At 43.8% G+C, this 18766-nt stretch overlaps 1 protein-coding gene across 1 annotated transcript in view; it reads right to left on the bottom strand.

Moving 5' to 3' along the window:
* dnajc6 (DnaJ (Hsp40) homolog, subfamily C, member 6) overlaps window positions 1-17087 on the bottom strand; it is a 60792-nt gene extending 43705 nt beyond the window's left edge. The window contains exon 1 of the mRNA XM_046300222.1: window positions 16524-17087. Coding sequence (XP_046156178.1) covers window positions 16524-16722 — 199 coding nt within the window. The 5' untranslated portion in view covers window positions 16723-17087. The remainder of the gene's footprint in view (window positions 1-16523) is intronic.
* Between the last annotated feature and the right edge of the window lie 1679 nt (window positions 17088-18766).

Genomic DNA, 18766 nt, shown 5'->3' with positions numbered 1-18766 from the left:
ACCACCACTACTACTATCACTACCACCACCACCACCACTACTATCACTACCACCACCACTACTACTATCACTACCACCACTACTATCACTACCACCACTACTACCACTACCACCACCACCACTACTATCACTACCACTACCACTACTACTATCACTACCACCACTACTATCACTACCACTACCACCACCACCACTACTATCACTACCACTACCACTACTACTATCACTACCACCACTACTATCACTACCACTACCACCACCACCACTACTATCACTACCACCACCACTACTATCACTACCACTACCACCACCACCACTACTATCACTACCACTACCACCACCACCACTACTATCACTACCACCACCACTACTACTATCACTACCACCACCACCACCACTACTATCACTACCACCACCACTACTACTATCACTACCACCACCACCACCACTACTACTATCACTACCACCACTACCACCACCACTATCACTACCACCACCACCACTACTATCACTACCACTACCACTACTATTACCACCACCACCACTACTATCACTACCACTACCACCACCACCACTACTATCACTACCACCACCACTACTATCACTACCACTACCACCACTACCACCACCACCACTACTATCACTACCACCACCACTACTACTATCACTACCACCACTACTATCACTACCATCACCACTACTACTATCACTACCACCACTACCACTACTACCACCACAACTATTACCACCACCACCACTACTATCACTACCACTACCACCACCACCACTACTATCACTACCACCACCACTACTATCACTACCACTACCACCACCACCACTACTATCACTACCACCACTACTATCACTACCATCACCACTACTACTATCACTACCACCACCACCACCACCACTACTATCACTACCACCACCACTACTACTATCAATTCCACCACCACCACCACTACTATCACTACCACCACCACTACTACTATCACTACCACCACCACTACTATCACTACCACTACCACCACCACCACTACTATCACTACCACTACCACCACCACCACTACTATCACTACCACCACCACTACTACTATCACTACCACCACCACCACCACTACTATCACTACCACCACCACTACTACTATCACTACCACCACCACCACCACTACTACTATCACTACCACCACTACCACCACCACTATCACTACCACCACCACCACTACTATCACTACCACTACCACTACTATTACCACCACCACCACTACTATCACTACCACTACCACCACCACCACCACCACCACCACCACTACCACCACCACTACCACCACTACCACCACCACCACTACTATCCACCACCACTACTACTATCACTACCACCACTACTATCACTACCATCACCACTACTACTATCACTACCACCACTACCACTACTACCACCACAACTATTACCACCACCACCACTACTATCACTACCATCACTACCACTACAACTATTACCACCACCACCACTACTATCACTACCACTACCACCACCACTACTACTATCACTACCACCACCACCACTACTATCACTACCACTACCACCACCACCACTACTATCACTACCACCACCACTACTACTATCACTACCACCACTACTATCACTACCATCACCACTACTACTATCACTACCATCACTACCACTACAACTATTACCACCACCACCACTACTATCACTACCACTACCACCACCACTACTACTATCACTACCACCACCACCACCACTACTATCACTACCACTACCACCACCACCACTACTATCACTACCACCACCACTACTACTATCACTACCACCACTACTATCACTACCACTACCACCACTACCACCACCACCACTACTATCACTACCACCACTACTACTATCACTACCACCACTACTATCACTACCATCACCACTACTACTATCACTACCACCACTACCACTACTACCACCACAACTATTACCACCACCACCACTACTATCACTACCATCACTACCACTACAACTATTACCACCACCACCACTACTATCACTACCACTACCACCACCACTACTACTATCACTACCACCACCACCACTACTATCACTACCACTACCACCACCACCACTACTATCACTACCACCACCACTACTACTATCACTACCACCACTACTATCACTACCATCACCACTACTACTATCACTACCATCACTACCACTACAACTATTACCACCACCACCACTACTATCACTACCACTACCACCACCACTACTACTATCACTACCACCACTACAACTACTATCACTACCACCACTACCACTACTACCACCACCACTACTACTATCACTACCACCACCACTACTACTATCACTACCACCACTACTACTATCACTACCACCACCACCACTACTACTATCACTACCACCACTACTACCACCACCACTACTATCACTACCACCACTACCACTACTACCACCACCACTACTACTATCACTACCATCACCACTACCACTACTACCACCACCACTACTACTATCACTACCACCACTACCACCACTACTATCACTACCACCACCACTACTACTATCACTACCATTACTACTATTACTACCACCACCACTACTACTATCACTACCACCACCACTACTATCACTACCACCACTACCAATACTACCACCACCACTACTACTTTCACTACCACCACCACTACTACTATCACTACCACCACTACCACCACCACTACTATCACTACCACCACTACCACCACCACTATCACTACCACCACCACTACTACTATCACTACCACCACTACCATTATCACTACTTGCCAGCTCAGCCCTGCACCATGTCCAACAGCAGAACTCCTCCATTGTTGGCGTACATATCTGGAGATGGAGGACATGGTCAGGTCTCCTTTATAAAAGAGAACTCCTGATCTCACTTGGATTTCCTCAACAAATAAAGGTTATTAAATAAAAATAAAAACTACCACCATCACTACTACCACTAATTCAAACCTCAGAGCATCAACACACACAGTGTTCCTCTATAGAAGGTCTTGGACAGTAGTTATCAAGTGCTGTAGCTCTATGGTCTTTACAGAGCAATATAAATCTAATAGCTTATCAATCAAGCAAAGGAGAGCTTCAAGTGGGTGATTAAGCCTGAGCAGGGGCTCCATTCTGGCATCTAGGAGGCACCTGAGTGTGCACTGACTGCATTCCTTTGACATGATTGCAACACATTTAATGGAGTCTCAGATCCATCATGATGGTAAAAGGGACATTTTGTGGGAATTCCTACTGAAATGGAGGGCTGACTTTATGTCCTGATAAAAGTGTGTGTGTGTGGGGGTGGGGATAGTTGGGTGGGGAAAACAGCTTTACCATACCACATAAAGGCATCCACGCACGCAGACACACACAGTTAGAGTGAGAGTGAAAGCCAGCAAGCCTCTTTTCGAGACACAGGCACTTGAGACTGTCAACGGGATTCATTCAGCAATCTCATTGGGAAACGCCACTGCTAAATGAGAGAGATTGCTAACCTTCTCCTACACACTGATGATGCAGAAATATGTCTCTCCCTCTTCTCCTTTACTCTAAATTCAGACTGCCAACACTCCTAAGAGGTTTGGTATCTGACAGGCAGAATAATTTCCAATTCCACCTGAATATGCTTGTGATTAAAGCCAAGTTGAGTAAACGCAGCATTCTATATCCTAAATGAAGGGCATGATCGAGTTCTAATTCCCAATTCTAAGGGTGTAATAGAATTCTAATTCTTAGTTCTAACGGTGTGTTCTAGTACTAGTTAAGCAAGACGTGTGTCCACGACATGGCTGGTTTTCCCTTTGTAATCCGTTATTGTCTCTAGACCCTGTCACATAGAGCTGAAGTCAGACGTTTACATACACCTTAGCCAAATACATTTAAACTCAGATTTTCACAATTCCTGACATTTAATCCTATTTGTTGGTTATTACTGCATTGTCGGAACTAGAAGCACAAGCATTTCGCTACACTCGCATTAACATCTGCTAACCATGTGTATGTGACAAATAAAATTTGATTTGATTTATTAAATTCCCTGTCTTAGGTCAGTTAGGATCACCAATTATTTTAAGAATGTGAAATGTCAGAATAATAGTAGAGAGAATTATTTATTTCAGCTTTTATTTCTTTCATCACAATCCCAGAGGGTCAGAAGTTTACATACACTCAATTAGTATTTGGTAACATTGCCTTTAAATTGTTTAACTTGGGTCAAACATTTCGGGAAGCCTTCCACAAGCTTCCCACAATAAGTTTGGCCCATTCCTCCTGACAGAGCTGGTGTAACTGAGTCAGGTATGAAGGTTTCCTTGCTCGCACACGCTTTTTCAGTTCTGTCCATAAATTTGATATATGATTGAGGTCAGGGCTTTGTGATGGCCTCTCCAATACCTTGACTTCGTTGTCCTTAAGCCATTTTGCCACTACTTTGGAGGTATACTTGGGGTCATTGTCCATTTGGAAGACCCATTTGCAACCCCGCTTTAACTTCCTGACTGATGTCTTCTGATGTTGCTTCAATATATCCACGTAATTTTACTTCCTCATGTTGCCATCTATTTTGTGAAGTGCACCAGTCCCTCCTGCAGCAAAGCACCTCCACAACATGTTGCTGCCATCATGATGGTGTTCTCTGGCTTGCAAGCCTCCCCCTTTTTCCTCCAAACATAATGATGGTCATTATGGCCAAACAGTTATTTTTTGTTTCATCAGACCAGAGGACATTTCTCCAAAAAGTGCAATCTTTGTCCCCATGCGCAGTTGCAAATCGTAGTCTGGCTTTTCTTATGGCGGTTGTGGAGCAGTGGCTTCTTCCTTGCTTGGCCTTTCAGGTTATGTCGATTATAGGACTTATTTTACTGTGGATATAGATACTTTTGTACCTGTTTCCTCCAGCATCTTCACAAGGTCCTTTGCTGTTGTTCTGGGATTGATTTGCACATTTCGCACCAAGTACGCTCATCTCTAGGAGACAGAACGCGTCTCCTTCCTGAGTGGTATGACGGCTGCGTGGTCCCATGGTGTTTATAGTTGCATACTATTGTTTGTACAGATGAACATGGTACCTTCAGGCATTTGGAAATTGCTCCCAAGGATGAACCAGACTTGTGGAGGTCTACAATTTTTTGGGCTGATTTTCTTTTGATTTTCCCATGATGCCAAGCAAAGAGGCACTGAGTTTGAAGGTAGGCCTTGAAATACATCCACAAGTACACCTCGAATTGACTCAAATTATGTCAATTAGCCTATCAGAAGCTTCTAAAGCCATGACATCAATTTTCAGGATTTTTCCAAGATGTTTAAAGGCACAGTCAACTTATTGTATGTAAACTTCTGACCCACTAGAATTCTAAGTGAAATAATCATTCGGTAAACAATTGTAGGGAAAATTATTTGTTTCATGCACAAAGTAGATGTCCTAACTGACTTGCCAAAACTATAGTTTGTTAACAAGAAATTTGTGGAGTGGTTGAAAAACGAGTTTTAATGGCTCCAACCTAAGTGTATGTAAACTTCCAACTTCAACTGTACGTTTATTTACGATTTCTGGTTTGTGTAGATTTTAACAGTCACAGTGCGAACAACATCCGCTATACACTTCCTGATGAACTCAGTCACCGTGTCCGTGTATATGTCAATGTTATTCTCAGAGGCTACCCGGAACATGTCTCAGTCCGCGTGAATAAAACAATCTTGAAGCATGGATTCCATTTCATCCAACCAGAATAGACCCGAGCATGTGTACTTCCTGTTTGAGTTTCTGCCTATAGGAAGGGAGGAGCAAAATGGAGTCGTGATCTGATTTTTCCCCAGCTACAATAAATGCGGCCTCAGGATCTGTGGTTTCCAGTTTGCATTAAGTCCAGTGTAGTTCCTTGAGGGCAGTTGTTGTATCGGATTGAGGGGGAATATACACGGCTGCGACTATTACCGAAGATAATTATCTTGGGAGGTAACATGTTTGGCATTTTATTGTAAGGTATTCTAGCTTGGCTGAACAAAAGGACTTGAGTTTCTGTATGTTATCACAATCACACCATGAGTAGTTCATCATGAAAGATACACCACCGTCTTTCTTCTTCCCAGAGAGTTCTTTACTCCTGTCTACGCAATGTACTGAGAACCCAGCTGGCTGTATGGACAGAGACAGTATATCCCGAGAGAGCCATGATTTGGTGAAACAGAGTATGTTACAGTCCCTGATGTATCTCTGGAAGGAGTTACTCTGCCTGAGCTCATCTATTTTATTGTCCAGAGACTGAACATTAGCAAGTAATATCCTCGGAAGCGGTGGATGGTGTGCACGTTTCCTGAGTCAGACTAGAAGTGCATTCCGAATACCTCTTCTCCGCCGGCAGCATCTTGGAGCAGCCTCTGAGATAAGTTTAGTTGCCCTCGGGGTACGATCAAAGGATCCAATGCGGCAGGGTAGCCTAGTGGTTAGAGCTTTGGACTAGTAACCGGAAGGTTGCAAGTTCAAACCCCCGGGCTGACAAGGTACAAATCTGTCGTTCTACCCCTGAACAGGCAGTTAACCCACTGTTCCTAGGCCGTCTTTGAAAATAAGTATTTGTTCTTAACTGACTTTCCTAGTTAAATAAAGGTTAAAAAAAGTTGTATTCCTGGTCATAATGCTGGTGAGTTACCGCTGCTCTGATATCCAAGATTTATTTCCGTCTGTATGTAATTACACAAAAAACATTGTGGGCTAATAATGTAAAATATAACACACACAAAAAAAAATACTGCAAAGTTGCTTAGGAGATAGAAGAGCTTCCATGTCTGTCGGCACCATCTTACATTGAGCAGGTAGCATTCTCCTGTTATCCACCAAACCCAGATTAGTTGGTCGGACTACCAGATGGTGAAGCGTGAGTCATCACTCAAGAGAATGCGTATCCACTGCTCCAGAGTCCAATGGCGGCAAGCCATTACACCACTCCAGCCGATGCTTGGCATTGCGCATGGTGATCTTAGGCTTGTGTGCGGCAGCTCGGCCATGGAAACCCATTTCATTAAGCTCCCGACAAAGCTGACGTTGCTTCCATTGGCAGTTTGGAACTCGGTAGTGAGTATTGCAACCGAGGACAGACGGTTTTCACACACTACGTGTTTCAGCACTCGGCGGTCCCATTCTGTGAGCATGTTTGGCCTATTACTTCGCCAGACAATTCTGTGCTTACACATTTGCAGCAACAGTTTGGGGAAGGTCCTTTCCTGTTTCAGCATGACAATGCCCCCGTGCACAAAACGAAGCCCACACAAAAATGGTTTGTCAAGGCCAGTGTGGAAGAACTTGACTGGCCAGCACAGAGCTCTGACCTCAACCCCATCGAACACCTTTTGGATGAATTGCAACACCGACTGCGAGCCAGGTCTAATCGCCCAACATCAGTGCCCGACCTCACTAATGCTTTTGTGGCTGAATGGAAGCAAGTACCAGCAGCAATGTTCCAACATCTAGTGGAAAGCCTTCCTAGAAGAGTGGAGGCTGTTATAGCAGCAAAGGGGGTACCAACTCCATATAAATGCCCGACTTTGGAATGATGTGTTTGACAAGCTGGTGTCCACATGTCCTCCATTTTCAACTGTTCTGCCTGCGGCTATGGAATCCTGACCTGTTCACAGGACATGCTACCTGTCCCAGACCTCCTGTTTTCAACTCTCTAGAGACAGCAGGAGCGGTAGAGATACTCTTAATGATCGGCTATGAAAAGCCAACTGACATTTACTCCGTGGCCATGTTCTGTTATAATCTCCACCAGGCACAGCCAGAAGAGGACTGGCCACCCCTCATAGCCTGGTTCCTCTCTAGGTTTCTTCCTAGGTTTTGGCCTTTCAAGGGAGTTTTTCCTAGCCACCATGCTTTTACACCTGCATTGCTTGCTGTTTGGGGTTTTAGGCTGGGTTTCTGTACAGCACTTTGAGATATCAGCTGATGTAAGAAGGGTAATATAAATACATTTGATTCGATTTGATTTTGGTAATGTAGTGTAATTATAAAATGAGTGAAATACTTTTCCTTAGAATTTTTTTAATTAAATATGTTAAAAGCAGCTTTTCTATGTTGGAATGGTGTGGGCATACCCCAACAACAGAATGGTGTGGGCATACCCCAACAACAGAATGGTGTGGGCATACCCCAACAACAGAATGGTGTGGGCATACCCCAACAACAGAATGGTGTGGGCATACCCCAACAACAGAATGGTGTGAGCATACCCCAACAATAGAATGGTGTGGGCATACCCCAACAATAGAATGGTGTGGGCATACCCCAACAACAGAATGGTGTGGGCATACCCCAACAATAGAATGGTGTGGGCATACCCCAACAACAGAATGGTGTGGGCATACCCCAACAACAGAATGGTGTGGGCATACCCCAACAATAGAATGGTGTGGGCATACTCCAACAACAGAATGGTGTGGGCATACTCCAACAACAGAATGGTGTGGGTGTATTCTGGTCATTAAAAATATCCATACGAGTAGACTGCTGATTGGCCAGCTCAGGCAATGAGGCAGGATATATCCCGTCAGTTGAGTATGCCTGGTCATTCTTTAAAAGTAACTTCCTCACCATTTTAGATAAGCATGCTCCATTCAAAAAATGCATATAGCCTTGGTTCACTCCAGACCTGACTGCCCTCGACCAGAACAAAAACATCCTGTGGCGGACTGCAATAGCATCAAATAGTCCCTGCGATATGCAACTGTTCAGGGAAGTCAGGAACCAAAACACGCAGTCAGTCAGGAAAGCTAAGGCCAGCTTCATCAGGCAGAAGTTTGCATCCTGTAGCTCCAACTCCAAAAAGTTCTGGGACACTGTGAAGTCCATGGAGAACAAGAGCACGTCCTCCCAGCTGCCCACTGCACTGAGGCTAGGTAACACGGTCACCACCGATAAATCCATGATTATCGAAAACTTCAACAAGCATTTCTCAACCTCGGCCAACAGATCCCCCCCTCCCCCCGCAGCTCCTCGCCCAAGCCTCTCCAGGTTCTCCTTTATCCAAATCCAGATAGCAGATGTTCTGAAAGAGCTGCAAAAACCTGGACCCGTATAAATCAGCTGGGCTTGACAATCTGGACCCTCCATTTCTGAAACTATCCGCCGCCATTGTCGCAACCCCTATTACCAGCCTGTTCAACCTCTCTTTCATATCGTCTGAGATCCCCAAGGATTGGAAAGCTGCCGCAGTCATCCCCCTCTTCAAAGGGGGAGACACCCTGGACCCAAACTGTTACAGACCTATATCCATCCTGCCCTGCCTATCTAAGGTCTTCGAAAGCCAAGTCAACAAACAGGTCACTGACCATCTTGAATCCCACCGTACCTTCTCCGCTGTGCAATCTGGTTTCCGAGCCGGTCACGGGTGCACCTCAGCCACGCTCAAGGTACTAAACGATATCATAACCGCCATCGATAAAAGACAGTACTGTGCAGCCGTCTTCATCGACCTGGCCAAGGCTTTCGACTTGTCAATCACCGTATCCTTATCGACAGACTCAACAGCCTTGGTTTCTCAAATGACTGCCTCGCCTGGTTCACCAACTACTTTGCAGACAGAGTTCAGTGTGTCAAATCGGAGGGCCTGTTGTCCGGACCTTTGGCAGTCTCGGGCCGACTCTTTTCTCTGTATATATCAATGATGTCGCTCTTGCTGCAGGGGATTCCCTGATCCACCTCTACGAAGACGACACCATTCTGTATGGATCTGGCCCCAATTTGGACACTGTGTTAACTACCCTCCAAACAAGATTCAATGCCATACAACACTCCTTCTGTGGCCTCCAACTGCTCTTAAATGCTAGTAAAACCAAATGCATGCTTTTCAACCTTTCGCTGCCCGCACCCGCCACCCAGACTAGCATCACTACTCTGGACGGTCCTGACTTAGAATATGTGGACAACTACAAATACCTAGCTGTCTGTCTAGGCTGTAAACTCTCTTTCCAGACTCATATTAAACATCTCCAATCCAAAATTAAATCTATATTTGGCTTCCTATTTCTCAAGCCTCCTACACTCACGGCGCCAAACATACCTTCGTAAAACTGACTATCCTACCGATCCTCGACTTCGGCGATGTCATCTACAAAATTGCTTCCAACACTCTTCTCAGCAAACTGGATGCAGTTTATCACAGTGCCATCCGTTTTGTCACTAAAGCACCTTATACCACCCACCACTGCGACTAAACGATATCATAACCGCCATCGATAAAAGACAGTACTGTGCAGCAGTCTTCATCGACCTTGCCAAGGCTTTCGGCTCTGTCAATCACTATATTCTTATCTGCAGACTCAGTATCGCTGCCTGCACCTGCATGCCCGACTAGCATCACCACCCTGGATGGTTCCGACCTTGAATATGTGGACACCTATAAGTACCTAGGTGTCTGGCTAGACTGCAAACTCTCCTTCCAGACTCATATCAAACATCTCCAATCGAAAATCAAATCAAGAGTCGGCTTTCTATTCCGCAACAAAGCCTCCTTCACTCACGCTGCCAAGCTTACCCTAGTAAAACTGACTATCCTACCGATCCTCGACTTCGGCGATGTCATCTACAAAATTGCTTCCAACACCCTACTCAGCAAACTGGATGCAGTTTATCACAGTGCCATCCGTTTTGTCACTAAAGCAAATTATACTACCCACCACTGTGACTTGTATGCTCTAGTCGGCTGGCCCTCGCTACATATTAGTCACCAGACCCACTGGCTCCAGGTCATCTACAAGTCCATGCTAGGTAAAGCTCCGCCTTATCTCAGTTCACTGGTCACGATGGCAACACCCATCCGTAGCACGTGCTCCAGCAGGTGTATCTCACTGATCATCCCTAAAGCCAACACCTCATTTGGCCGCCTTTCGTTCCAGTTCTCTGCTGCCTGTGACTGGAACGAATTGCAAAAATTGCTGAAGTTGGAGACTTTTATCTCCCTCACCAACTTCAAACATCTGCTATCTGAGCAGCTAACCGATCGCTGCAGCTGTACAAAGTCTATTGGTAAATAGCCCACCCATTTTCACCTACCTCATCCCCATACTGTTTTTATTTATTTACTTTTCTGCTCTTTTGCACACCAATATCTCTACCTGTACATGACCATCTGATCATTTATCACTCCAGTGTTAATCTGCAAAATTGTAATTATTCGCCTACCTCCTCATGCCTTTTGCACACATTGTATATAGACTCCCCTTTTTTTCTACTGTGTTATTGACTTGTTAATTGTTTACTCCATGTCTAACTCTGTGTTGTCTGTTCACACTGCTATGCTTTATCTTGGCCAGGTCGCAGTTGCAAATGAGAACTTGTTCTCAACTAGTCTACCTGGTTAAATAAAGGTGAAATAAAAAATTAAAAAATATGCAAGAAATAGCAAACATTTTTGAAACAGTCTATTTGAGACACAAGTTTGTAGGTTTTTTAAAAGTGTTTTTTCTCCAACTTATGCGCTGGCCACAAATACGAGTCAAGAACATTATTTGGGTATAAGTTAACAGAATATGTGGTCCTTCTGTAGCTCAGTTGGTAGAGCATGGCGCTTATAACGCCAGGGTAGTGGGTTCGATCTCCGGGACCACCCATACGTAGAATGTATGCACACATGACTGTAAGTCGCTTTGGATAAAAGCGTCTGCTAAATGGCATATATTATTATTATATATAATATGAACTTTTAAAAGTGAAGTTTTCACTGGACAGTTGCTATAAGACTTCTTGGACATTACTTAGCATCTTCCTTCAGACTATTTAACCAGTCAGCTTGTCCCTCTTTTAATGCTAGAGGAACACTTCAAAGCCTCCTCCACAGCCATCCCTTAGAGTTGGTTACTGCTCTCTGAACCCCGACCAAAACGCCCCCCTCTCACTCTCCTCCTGTTCATCCTTCCATCCTCCCTGCTCCAGTCAGGCACCTTTGATGTGAGAGAAAGGCCCAGTCAGAGAGCCGCTGGCCCAGAAAGAGACTTGGCCCCGGTCAGAGAGATCAATACAGACACAGTCTCAATGTGCCTCTCTCTCTCCTTCAACAGTCCCAACCTTCATCTTTTATACCTTCTATCCGGTGCAAGGTAAATGAGACAAACAGACAGACAGACAGACAGACAGACAGACAGACAGACAGACAGACAGACAGACAGACAGACAGACAGACAGACAGACAGACAGACAGACAGACAGACAGACAGACAGACAGACAGACAGACAGACAGACAGACAGACAGACAGACAGACAGACAGACAGACAGACAGACAGACAGACAGACAGACAGACAGACAGACAGACAGACAGACAGACAGACAGACAGACAGACAGACAGACAGACAGACCGGTGTACTGCAGTAGTGATATATAGGTCTCTATTGTGGGTCAAACAGGAACAGGAACTTTCCCAACAAACAGGCTCTAAGCTCTTTATTATAGATGCTGCTGATAAGACAAGAGTCTATGATTAATCTGTCTGGAAGGGACAGGCAGCTTGGCATCACTACTGACTATGTGGGAGATACACACCCACCAAACATGATTGATATAGCAGAAGATATGCACAATACAAAAACTATATTTTGCTATTTGTTTCATTAGTCCATTGTTGTCAGTAATCAGGTTTCCAAGATATGTAACTTTCAAAATACAGAAATCATCCCTGTATGATGCACAATTTTCCTTTAAGACTTAAATATTTACAGAGGACTGAAGTGACATCATCCAGCCATATATTATTCACTTAATGGCAATAAAACAGCTCTAATGTAAGAGCGCTGCCCTGGAGTTGGGGAGATGGGAAGTTTGCATTTCCAATGGGAAATTTCTCACATAATATACATTTTCTGATGCTAAGCTGATGGTGCACTGATGGTGCCTGGTGGTCTCACCAATCCCTTTCAAACACACTGGAGATGTACAGTACATAGACCAGGGGTAGGCAAACCCGGTCCTGGAGTGCCGCATCACCTGGAAGACCAGGTGTGCTGAATTTAGGCAATCACTGAACTGATCAATTAGCTCAGTTGGTCAGATGTGGTGCCTAGTTGGAACAAAATCCTGCATCACCTGCAGCTCTCCAAGAAGAGCGTTACCTACCCCTAACGTAGACTCTGCTATGTGGGAAGACAATGGGAAAACCTCCAATGCAGTCTCAGACCCTAACCACTAACAAAACACCTACTACTTAGCTGCAACATGTCTATCCACCTGTCTCTGTGTCTGCCTCTGTGTCAGTTGGTCAGTCAGTCGTTCAGTCTGCTTGTGTGCTGGCTTGCCTGCCAAACACGACTGACCAGATGGAGATGAGAGTCTGGAGAGCTCTGATGTTTACTGAGCTACACTGCACAGACACACAGAGAAGCAGAGGGAGCAGGAGATACAGACCACATACAGCCAGCCAGCCAGCACAGGCAGACTCACCTGACACTCAGCCATCTCAGAGGTCTATGTCCCCCTCTCCCTCCTCCCTTCTCTCTCCTCTCCCCTCCCCTCCACATCGTACACTTCCCCTCAGATCAGATAGATCCAGTACCTAAGGCCAGGTCTTTCAGTGCACTGCAGTGAGCTGTGGATATATCCAACCTGTTCTCAGAGCATTTTGTATTATTCTGTACATAAATCTGAGACACTCCATTAGGTATATGCCACATTTGATATGGTTTCATAAGTCAGATTGTTACTTAAGGCAAAAACAAAAGGAGGGTGGGCGTATAACACAAATGTTTAGCAACCCAAAGGTTGAGAGTTTGTATTTCATCATGGACAACTTAGCATTTTAGCAACTTTTCAACTACTTACAATTTTCTTGCTACTTTGCAACTACTTAGCATGTTAGCTAACTCTTCTTCTTACTTTAACCCTTTTAGCTAACCCTTCCCCTAATCCTAACTTTAACCTACCTCCTAAACCTAACCCTAACCCCAAGCCTAGCTAATATTAGCGAGCTAGCTAATATTAACGAGCTAGCTAATATTAGCGAGCTAGCTAATGTTACACACCTAGCCACCTAGCTAAAATTCGTAACATGTGATTCGTTTTTGCAAATTCATAAAATATTTAACATTTTGCAAATTCGTAACAAATCATACGAAATGGGTGAAGGACTTCCACAAATGAATACATACCAGACTAAACGTAATATATCATACTCAATGAAGTGTCTCAAATTTACAGTGGCAAGAAAAAGTATGTGAACCCTTTGGAATTATCTGGATTTCTACATAAATTGGTCATCAAAGTCACAACAATAGACAAACATAGTGTGCTTTAACTAATAACACACAAATTATTGTATTTGTCTTGTATATATTGAATAAATCATTTAAAAATTCACAGTGTAGGTTGGGAAAAGTATGTGAACCCCCTAGGCTAATAACTTCTCCAAAAGCTAATTGGAGTCAGGAGTCAGCTAACCTGGAGTCCAATCAATGACACGAGATTGAAGATGTTGGTTAGAGCTGCCTTTCCCTATAAAAAAAACACTCACAAAATGTGAGTTTGCTATTCACAAGAAGCATTGCCCGATGTGAACTATGCCTCAAACAAAAGAGATCTCAGAAGACCTAAGATTAAGAATTTTGACTTGCATAAAGCTGGAAAGAGTTGCAAAAGTATCTCTAAAAGCCTTGATGTTCATCAGTCCATGGTAAGACCAATTATCCATAAATGGAGAAAGTTCAGCACTGTTGCTACTGTCCCTAGAAGTGGCCATCCTGCAAAGATGACTGCAAGAGCATTGCGCAGAATGCTCAATGAGGTTAAGAAGAATCTTAGAGTGTCAGCTAAAGACTTACAGAAGTCTCTGGAACATGCTAACATCTCTGTTGACGAGTCTACGATAAGTAAAATACTAAGCAAGAATGGTGTTCATAGGAGGACACCATGGAAGAAGCCACTGCTGTCCCCCAAAAATATTGCTGCACGTCTGAAGTTTGCAAAAGTGCACCTGGATGTTCCACATACTGGCAAAATATTCTGTGGACAGATGAAACTAGTTGTTTGGAAGGAACACACAACACTATGTGTGGAGAAAAAAAAGCCTCATCCCAACTGTAAAGTATAGTGGAGGGAGCATCATGGTTTGGGCCTGATTTTCTGCCTCAGAGCCTGGACAGCATGCTATCATCGACGAAAAAATTAATTCCCAAGTTTATCAAGACATTTTGCAGGGGAATGTAAGGCTATCTGTCCGCGATGTGTCAGTGTGCATTGCGCCCGGTCCGCCACAGCAGTCGATAGAGCGCGATGGGACAATGACAACCTGGCCAGCCAAACGCGGACGACGATGGGCCAATTGTGCGCCGCCTCATGGGTCTCCCTGTCGCAGCCGGCTGCGACACAGCCTGGGATCAAACCAGGATCTGTAGTGATGCAGTGCCTTAGACCGCTGCACCACCCGGGAGGCCCACAAATAAATTTATTGGATATGTTTTTAATTCCAAGATAGCTAAACTGTTGTCTTAAACTCAGGGCAGTGAGAGAAAGCTCATGAAAGCAATTGAACATGTTGAATTGACTCACAAAATTTCTCTGAAAGTTTCAGTATGGATTATTTTAAACCCAAGAACATGTTTAGAACAGTAATCTCAGTAAGAAATATGCTAACATGATTGCCATTGCTAGCTAGATAGCTAAAATGGTGGCCTAGCAACAAACATCTTAAGAAGATTTGTAAGAAGATATTTGGGAAGTTCATTCAATCTTAAAATAGAGGAGGGCAATTGAGGAATTGCACTTAAACTACTTTATGAAAAAAAAAATCTTAAGAAGCTTCTTTTTTTGCTAAGATGTGTTTTGTGAATATGGGCCCTGGTTGATATATCCCTGTTCAGAACACTTCCACTCACTCACTGACAATGAACTGTGGCTTTATAACTCTCCAGTGGCCACATGACACACAGGCAACTGTATGCAGGAAATTCCCTACATACACTTCTTCAAAAGGAACAAGGAAGGATAGAGTATTATTGGGTTTGTGTTTTTGTTGTTGTTGTCATGTTAGATATTGTCAAGCTGTTAATCAAGTCTTAGGGCTACACCACATCAGGATGATTGGTAGGGACTATGTAGATGGTCTAATCATAATGTGTGCATGTTCTATTACATCAATTTAAGTTTGATTAAAATATTGGTAGCTTAATAAAAGACTGTAACATGAGATCACTGCTATGATGAGATCAGCTCTACTCACACAAAATAAAAATGAAAGCAGAACAATATAGGCCACAATATAAGGAGACACCCTTATTACATGATGCAATGCGTGGAAACACTAAGACAGAAATGTCTAGATAATATATTTTAACCTATTTACACTGATCTTATTCAAATTAAATATATTTCAGGGAGTATCACACAGCGACAGGCGTGCTCTGCCTCGCATGCAACAGATCAGCATTATCCCCAGCTTGGCCTTGCCTGCTGCGCGTGAGCTACACCGCCTCCCATGGTGAGCCACCGCTTACCTGAGCTGTCCATGGTGCTGCAGTCGTTCTCCCGCAGTGGGCCTGCCTTCGGTCCTCCTAGGGTTGCTGTTGATGCCAAGCCGATTCCGCTGCGTCTCCCTCCTCCGTTATTGAAGCCTCCGCTGTTATCGACCAACTGTAAAGATTCATAGCCATCATAACTGCATGGCTTTTTCTTATAGCCACCAAGTAGGCTCATCTCATGAGCACTGCGCCGTGGATTTGAGAATTACATTTTTTTTAAAGACAAAAACAGCTAATGAATGGCGTGAATGCACATATTCTGGACGATAAATCTCAGATATATTGTTAGAAATAATCCACCAGATATGTGTTAGTAGTTCCAGCACCGTGTCTCCCTGATTTCTTTTCTCCGGGATATCAAGAGCAGGACGCTGTCATCAGGTCCGTATTCACTACACCGAACATCCACGGTTGCTCTGGCTGCCAGTCCCGGTTGAGTTAATGGGTCCTTTCCGGCTTTATGCTGGCTCCAAGCCAATCCTGACAATACCATGCCCGCTGTAGGTGACTAAATGATCGCCTGATTCATCGTTATTTATTTACAAAGCAGTAATATTTGTCAGAAAATATACATTGATGATGGATAGGCTGTTGTGATGATAGCCCACTGGATATCCTACACGGGATTCTATACAAAAATATTCACATATGTATTTTTTTACAACGTATTTTCACAGGCTACAGTAGTTAAACAAGATATCTTCATAACTAATTATAAGGGTTAAATTAACAATACAAACCACTTAAGAATTGCACTGTTGGTTAGAGCCTGTAAGTAAGCATTTCACTGTAAGGTCTAAACCAGTTGTATTCAGCGCACATGACAAATAAACTTTGTTTTGATATGATTTCAGTTTCTTATAATCTACATAGGCGACAGTCTCCATTGCTAAGGGGCTTTAATTCGACCCATGTATGGGCCAGCTGGAGGCTATACAGTATAGCACCTCCACAAGAGGATAATAAAGAAATTAAAGTGCTGAAGTATTTTAGTCAGCACTGTAGGACAGCATAGTTATTTGTCAGGGAGGGGGAGCACTTCAGTCAGTTGATAACTAAAGATCTCGACTCTCCCCCCAGCCCCAGGCGACCCCTCCCAGCCCTCACAAAAAGAGATTCCACAAATGGCACCATATTGCCCATAGACCTCTGGTCAAAATGGCCAATGGTAGAAAGCAGTGGTGTAAAGTACTTAAGCAAAAATACTTGAAAGTATCATTAGTCCTTTTTTTGGTATGATTACTTTACTATTTATATTTGTTGACAACTTTTACTTTTACTTCACTACATTCCTAAAGAAAATATGTACCTTTTACTCCATACATTTTCCCTGATACCCAAATGTACTCGTTACATTTTGAATGCTCAGCCAGGACAGCAATGTCGTCCAATTCACACACCTATCAATCATTCCTACTGCCTCTGATCTGGCGGACTCACTAAACACAAATACTGCGTTTGTAAATGATGTCTGTGTTGGAATGTGTGCCTTGCTGTCCGTAAATTAAAAAAAACAAGAACATTATGCCATCTGCTTTGCTTAATAAAATAATTTTTGATGCATAGCATTAACTTGAACTTTTTACTTGTACTCAAGTATAACAAGTTAGTAGTTTTTCCACCACTGTACTTTAAGGAGAAGTTTACCCAAAATCCAGAAATTCCCAAGTGATTCCATACATTGAAACTAGTTCAGGGGAGTTTGCCATCCTACCCCCTTCTCTCCTACTGTAGTGCTGTACTGAAACAGATGCAGAAATGGGTCACGTGACTCATGACATTGCTGAATGCAGGCCTCGCTCCGTTACCAGTGAATACATGATTCAGAAATCTGTGAAGTGGGGACAAAGTCATTGTTTTATTGAAAGCACAGGAACTGCACGTTAGGCCCTTATTCACAGATGCTGCAAATGATGTTTGTGCTGCAGAGATTTCAAATTTGTGAAATATGAGAATTCAAATTCCTACAAAAATGGAGGAACGTAATGATGATGAGGAGCAGTTAGTTTGCTTTTGCAACCAAGGGGATTTTGTGGCCCTTTTGATCCCATGTTCCAAAAAAACGATTTGGAGATGCATCCCTATTTCACCTGGGTCAAATGGACAGTTATCTAACGAGTAAGTGGCAACTTTACTTTATTGAATGATCGCTTATGATCAACCTCTATGAACGGGACTGTTAGTGGGTTTATGTTTTCATAGTAGTCTGAAACACCATA

Source organism: Oncorhynchus gorbuscha, linkage group LG15 (assembly GCF_021184085.1).
Source record: "Oncorhynchus gorbuscha isolate QuinsamMale2020 ecotype Even-year linkage group LG15, OgorEven_v1.0, whole genome shotgun sequence".
NCBI lineage: Eukaryota > Metazoa > Chordata > Actinopteri > Salmoniformes > Salmonidae > Oncorhynchus > Oncorhynchus gorbuscha.
This window is presented reverse-complemented; position numbering and strand designations above follow the sequence as displayed.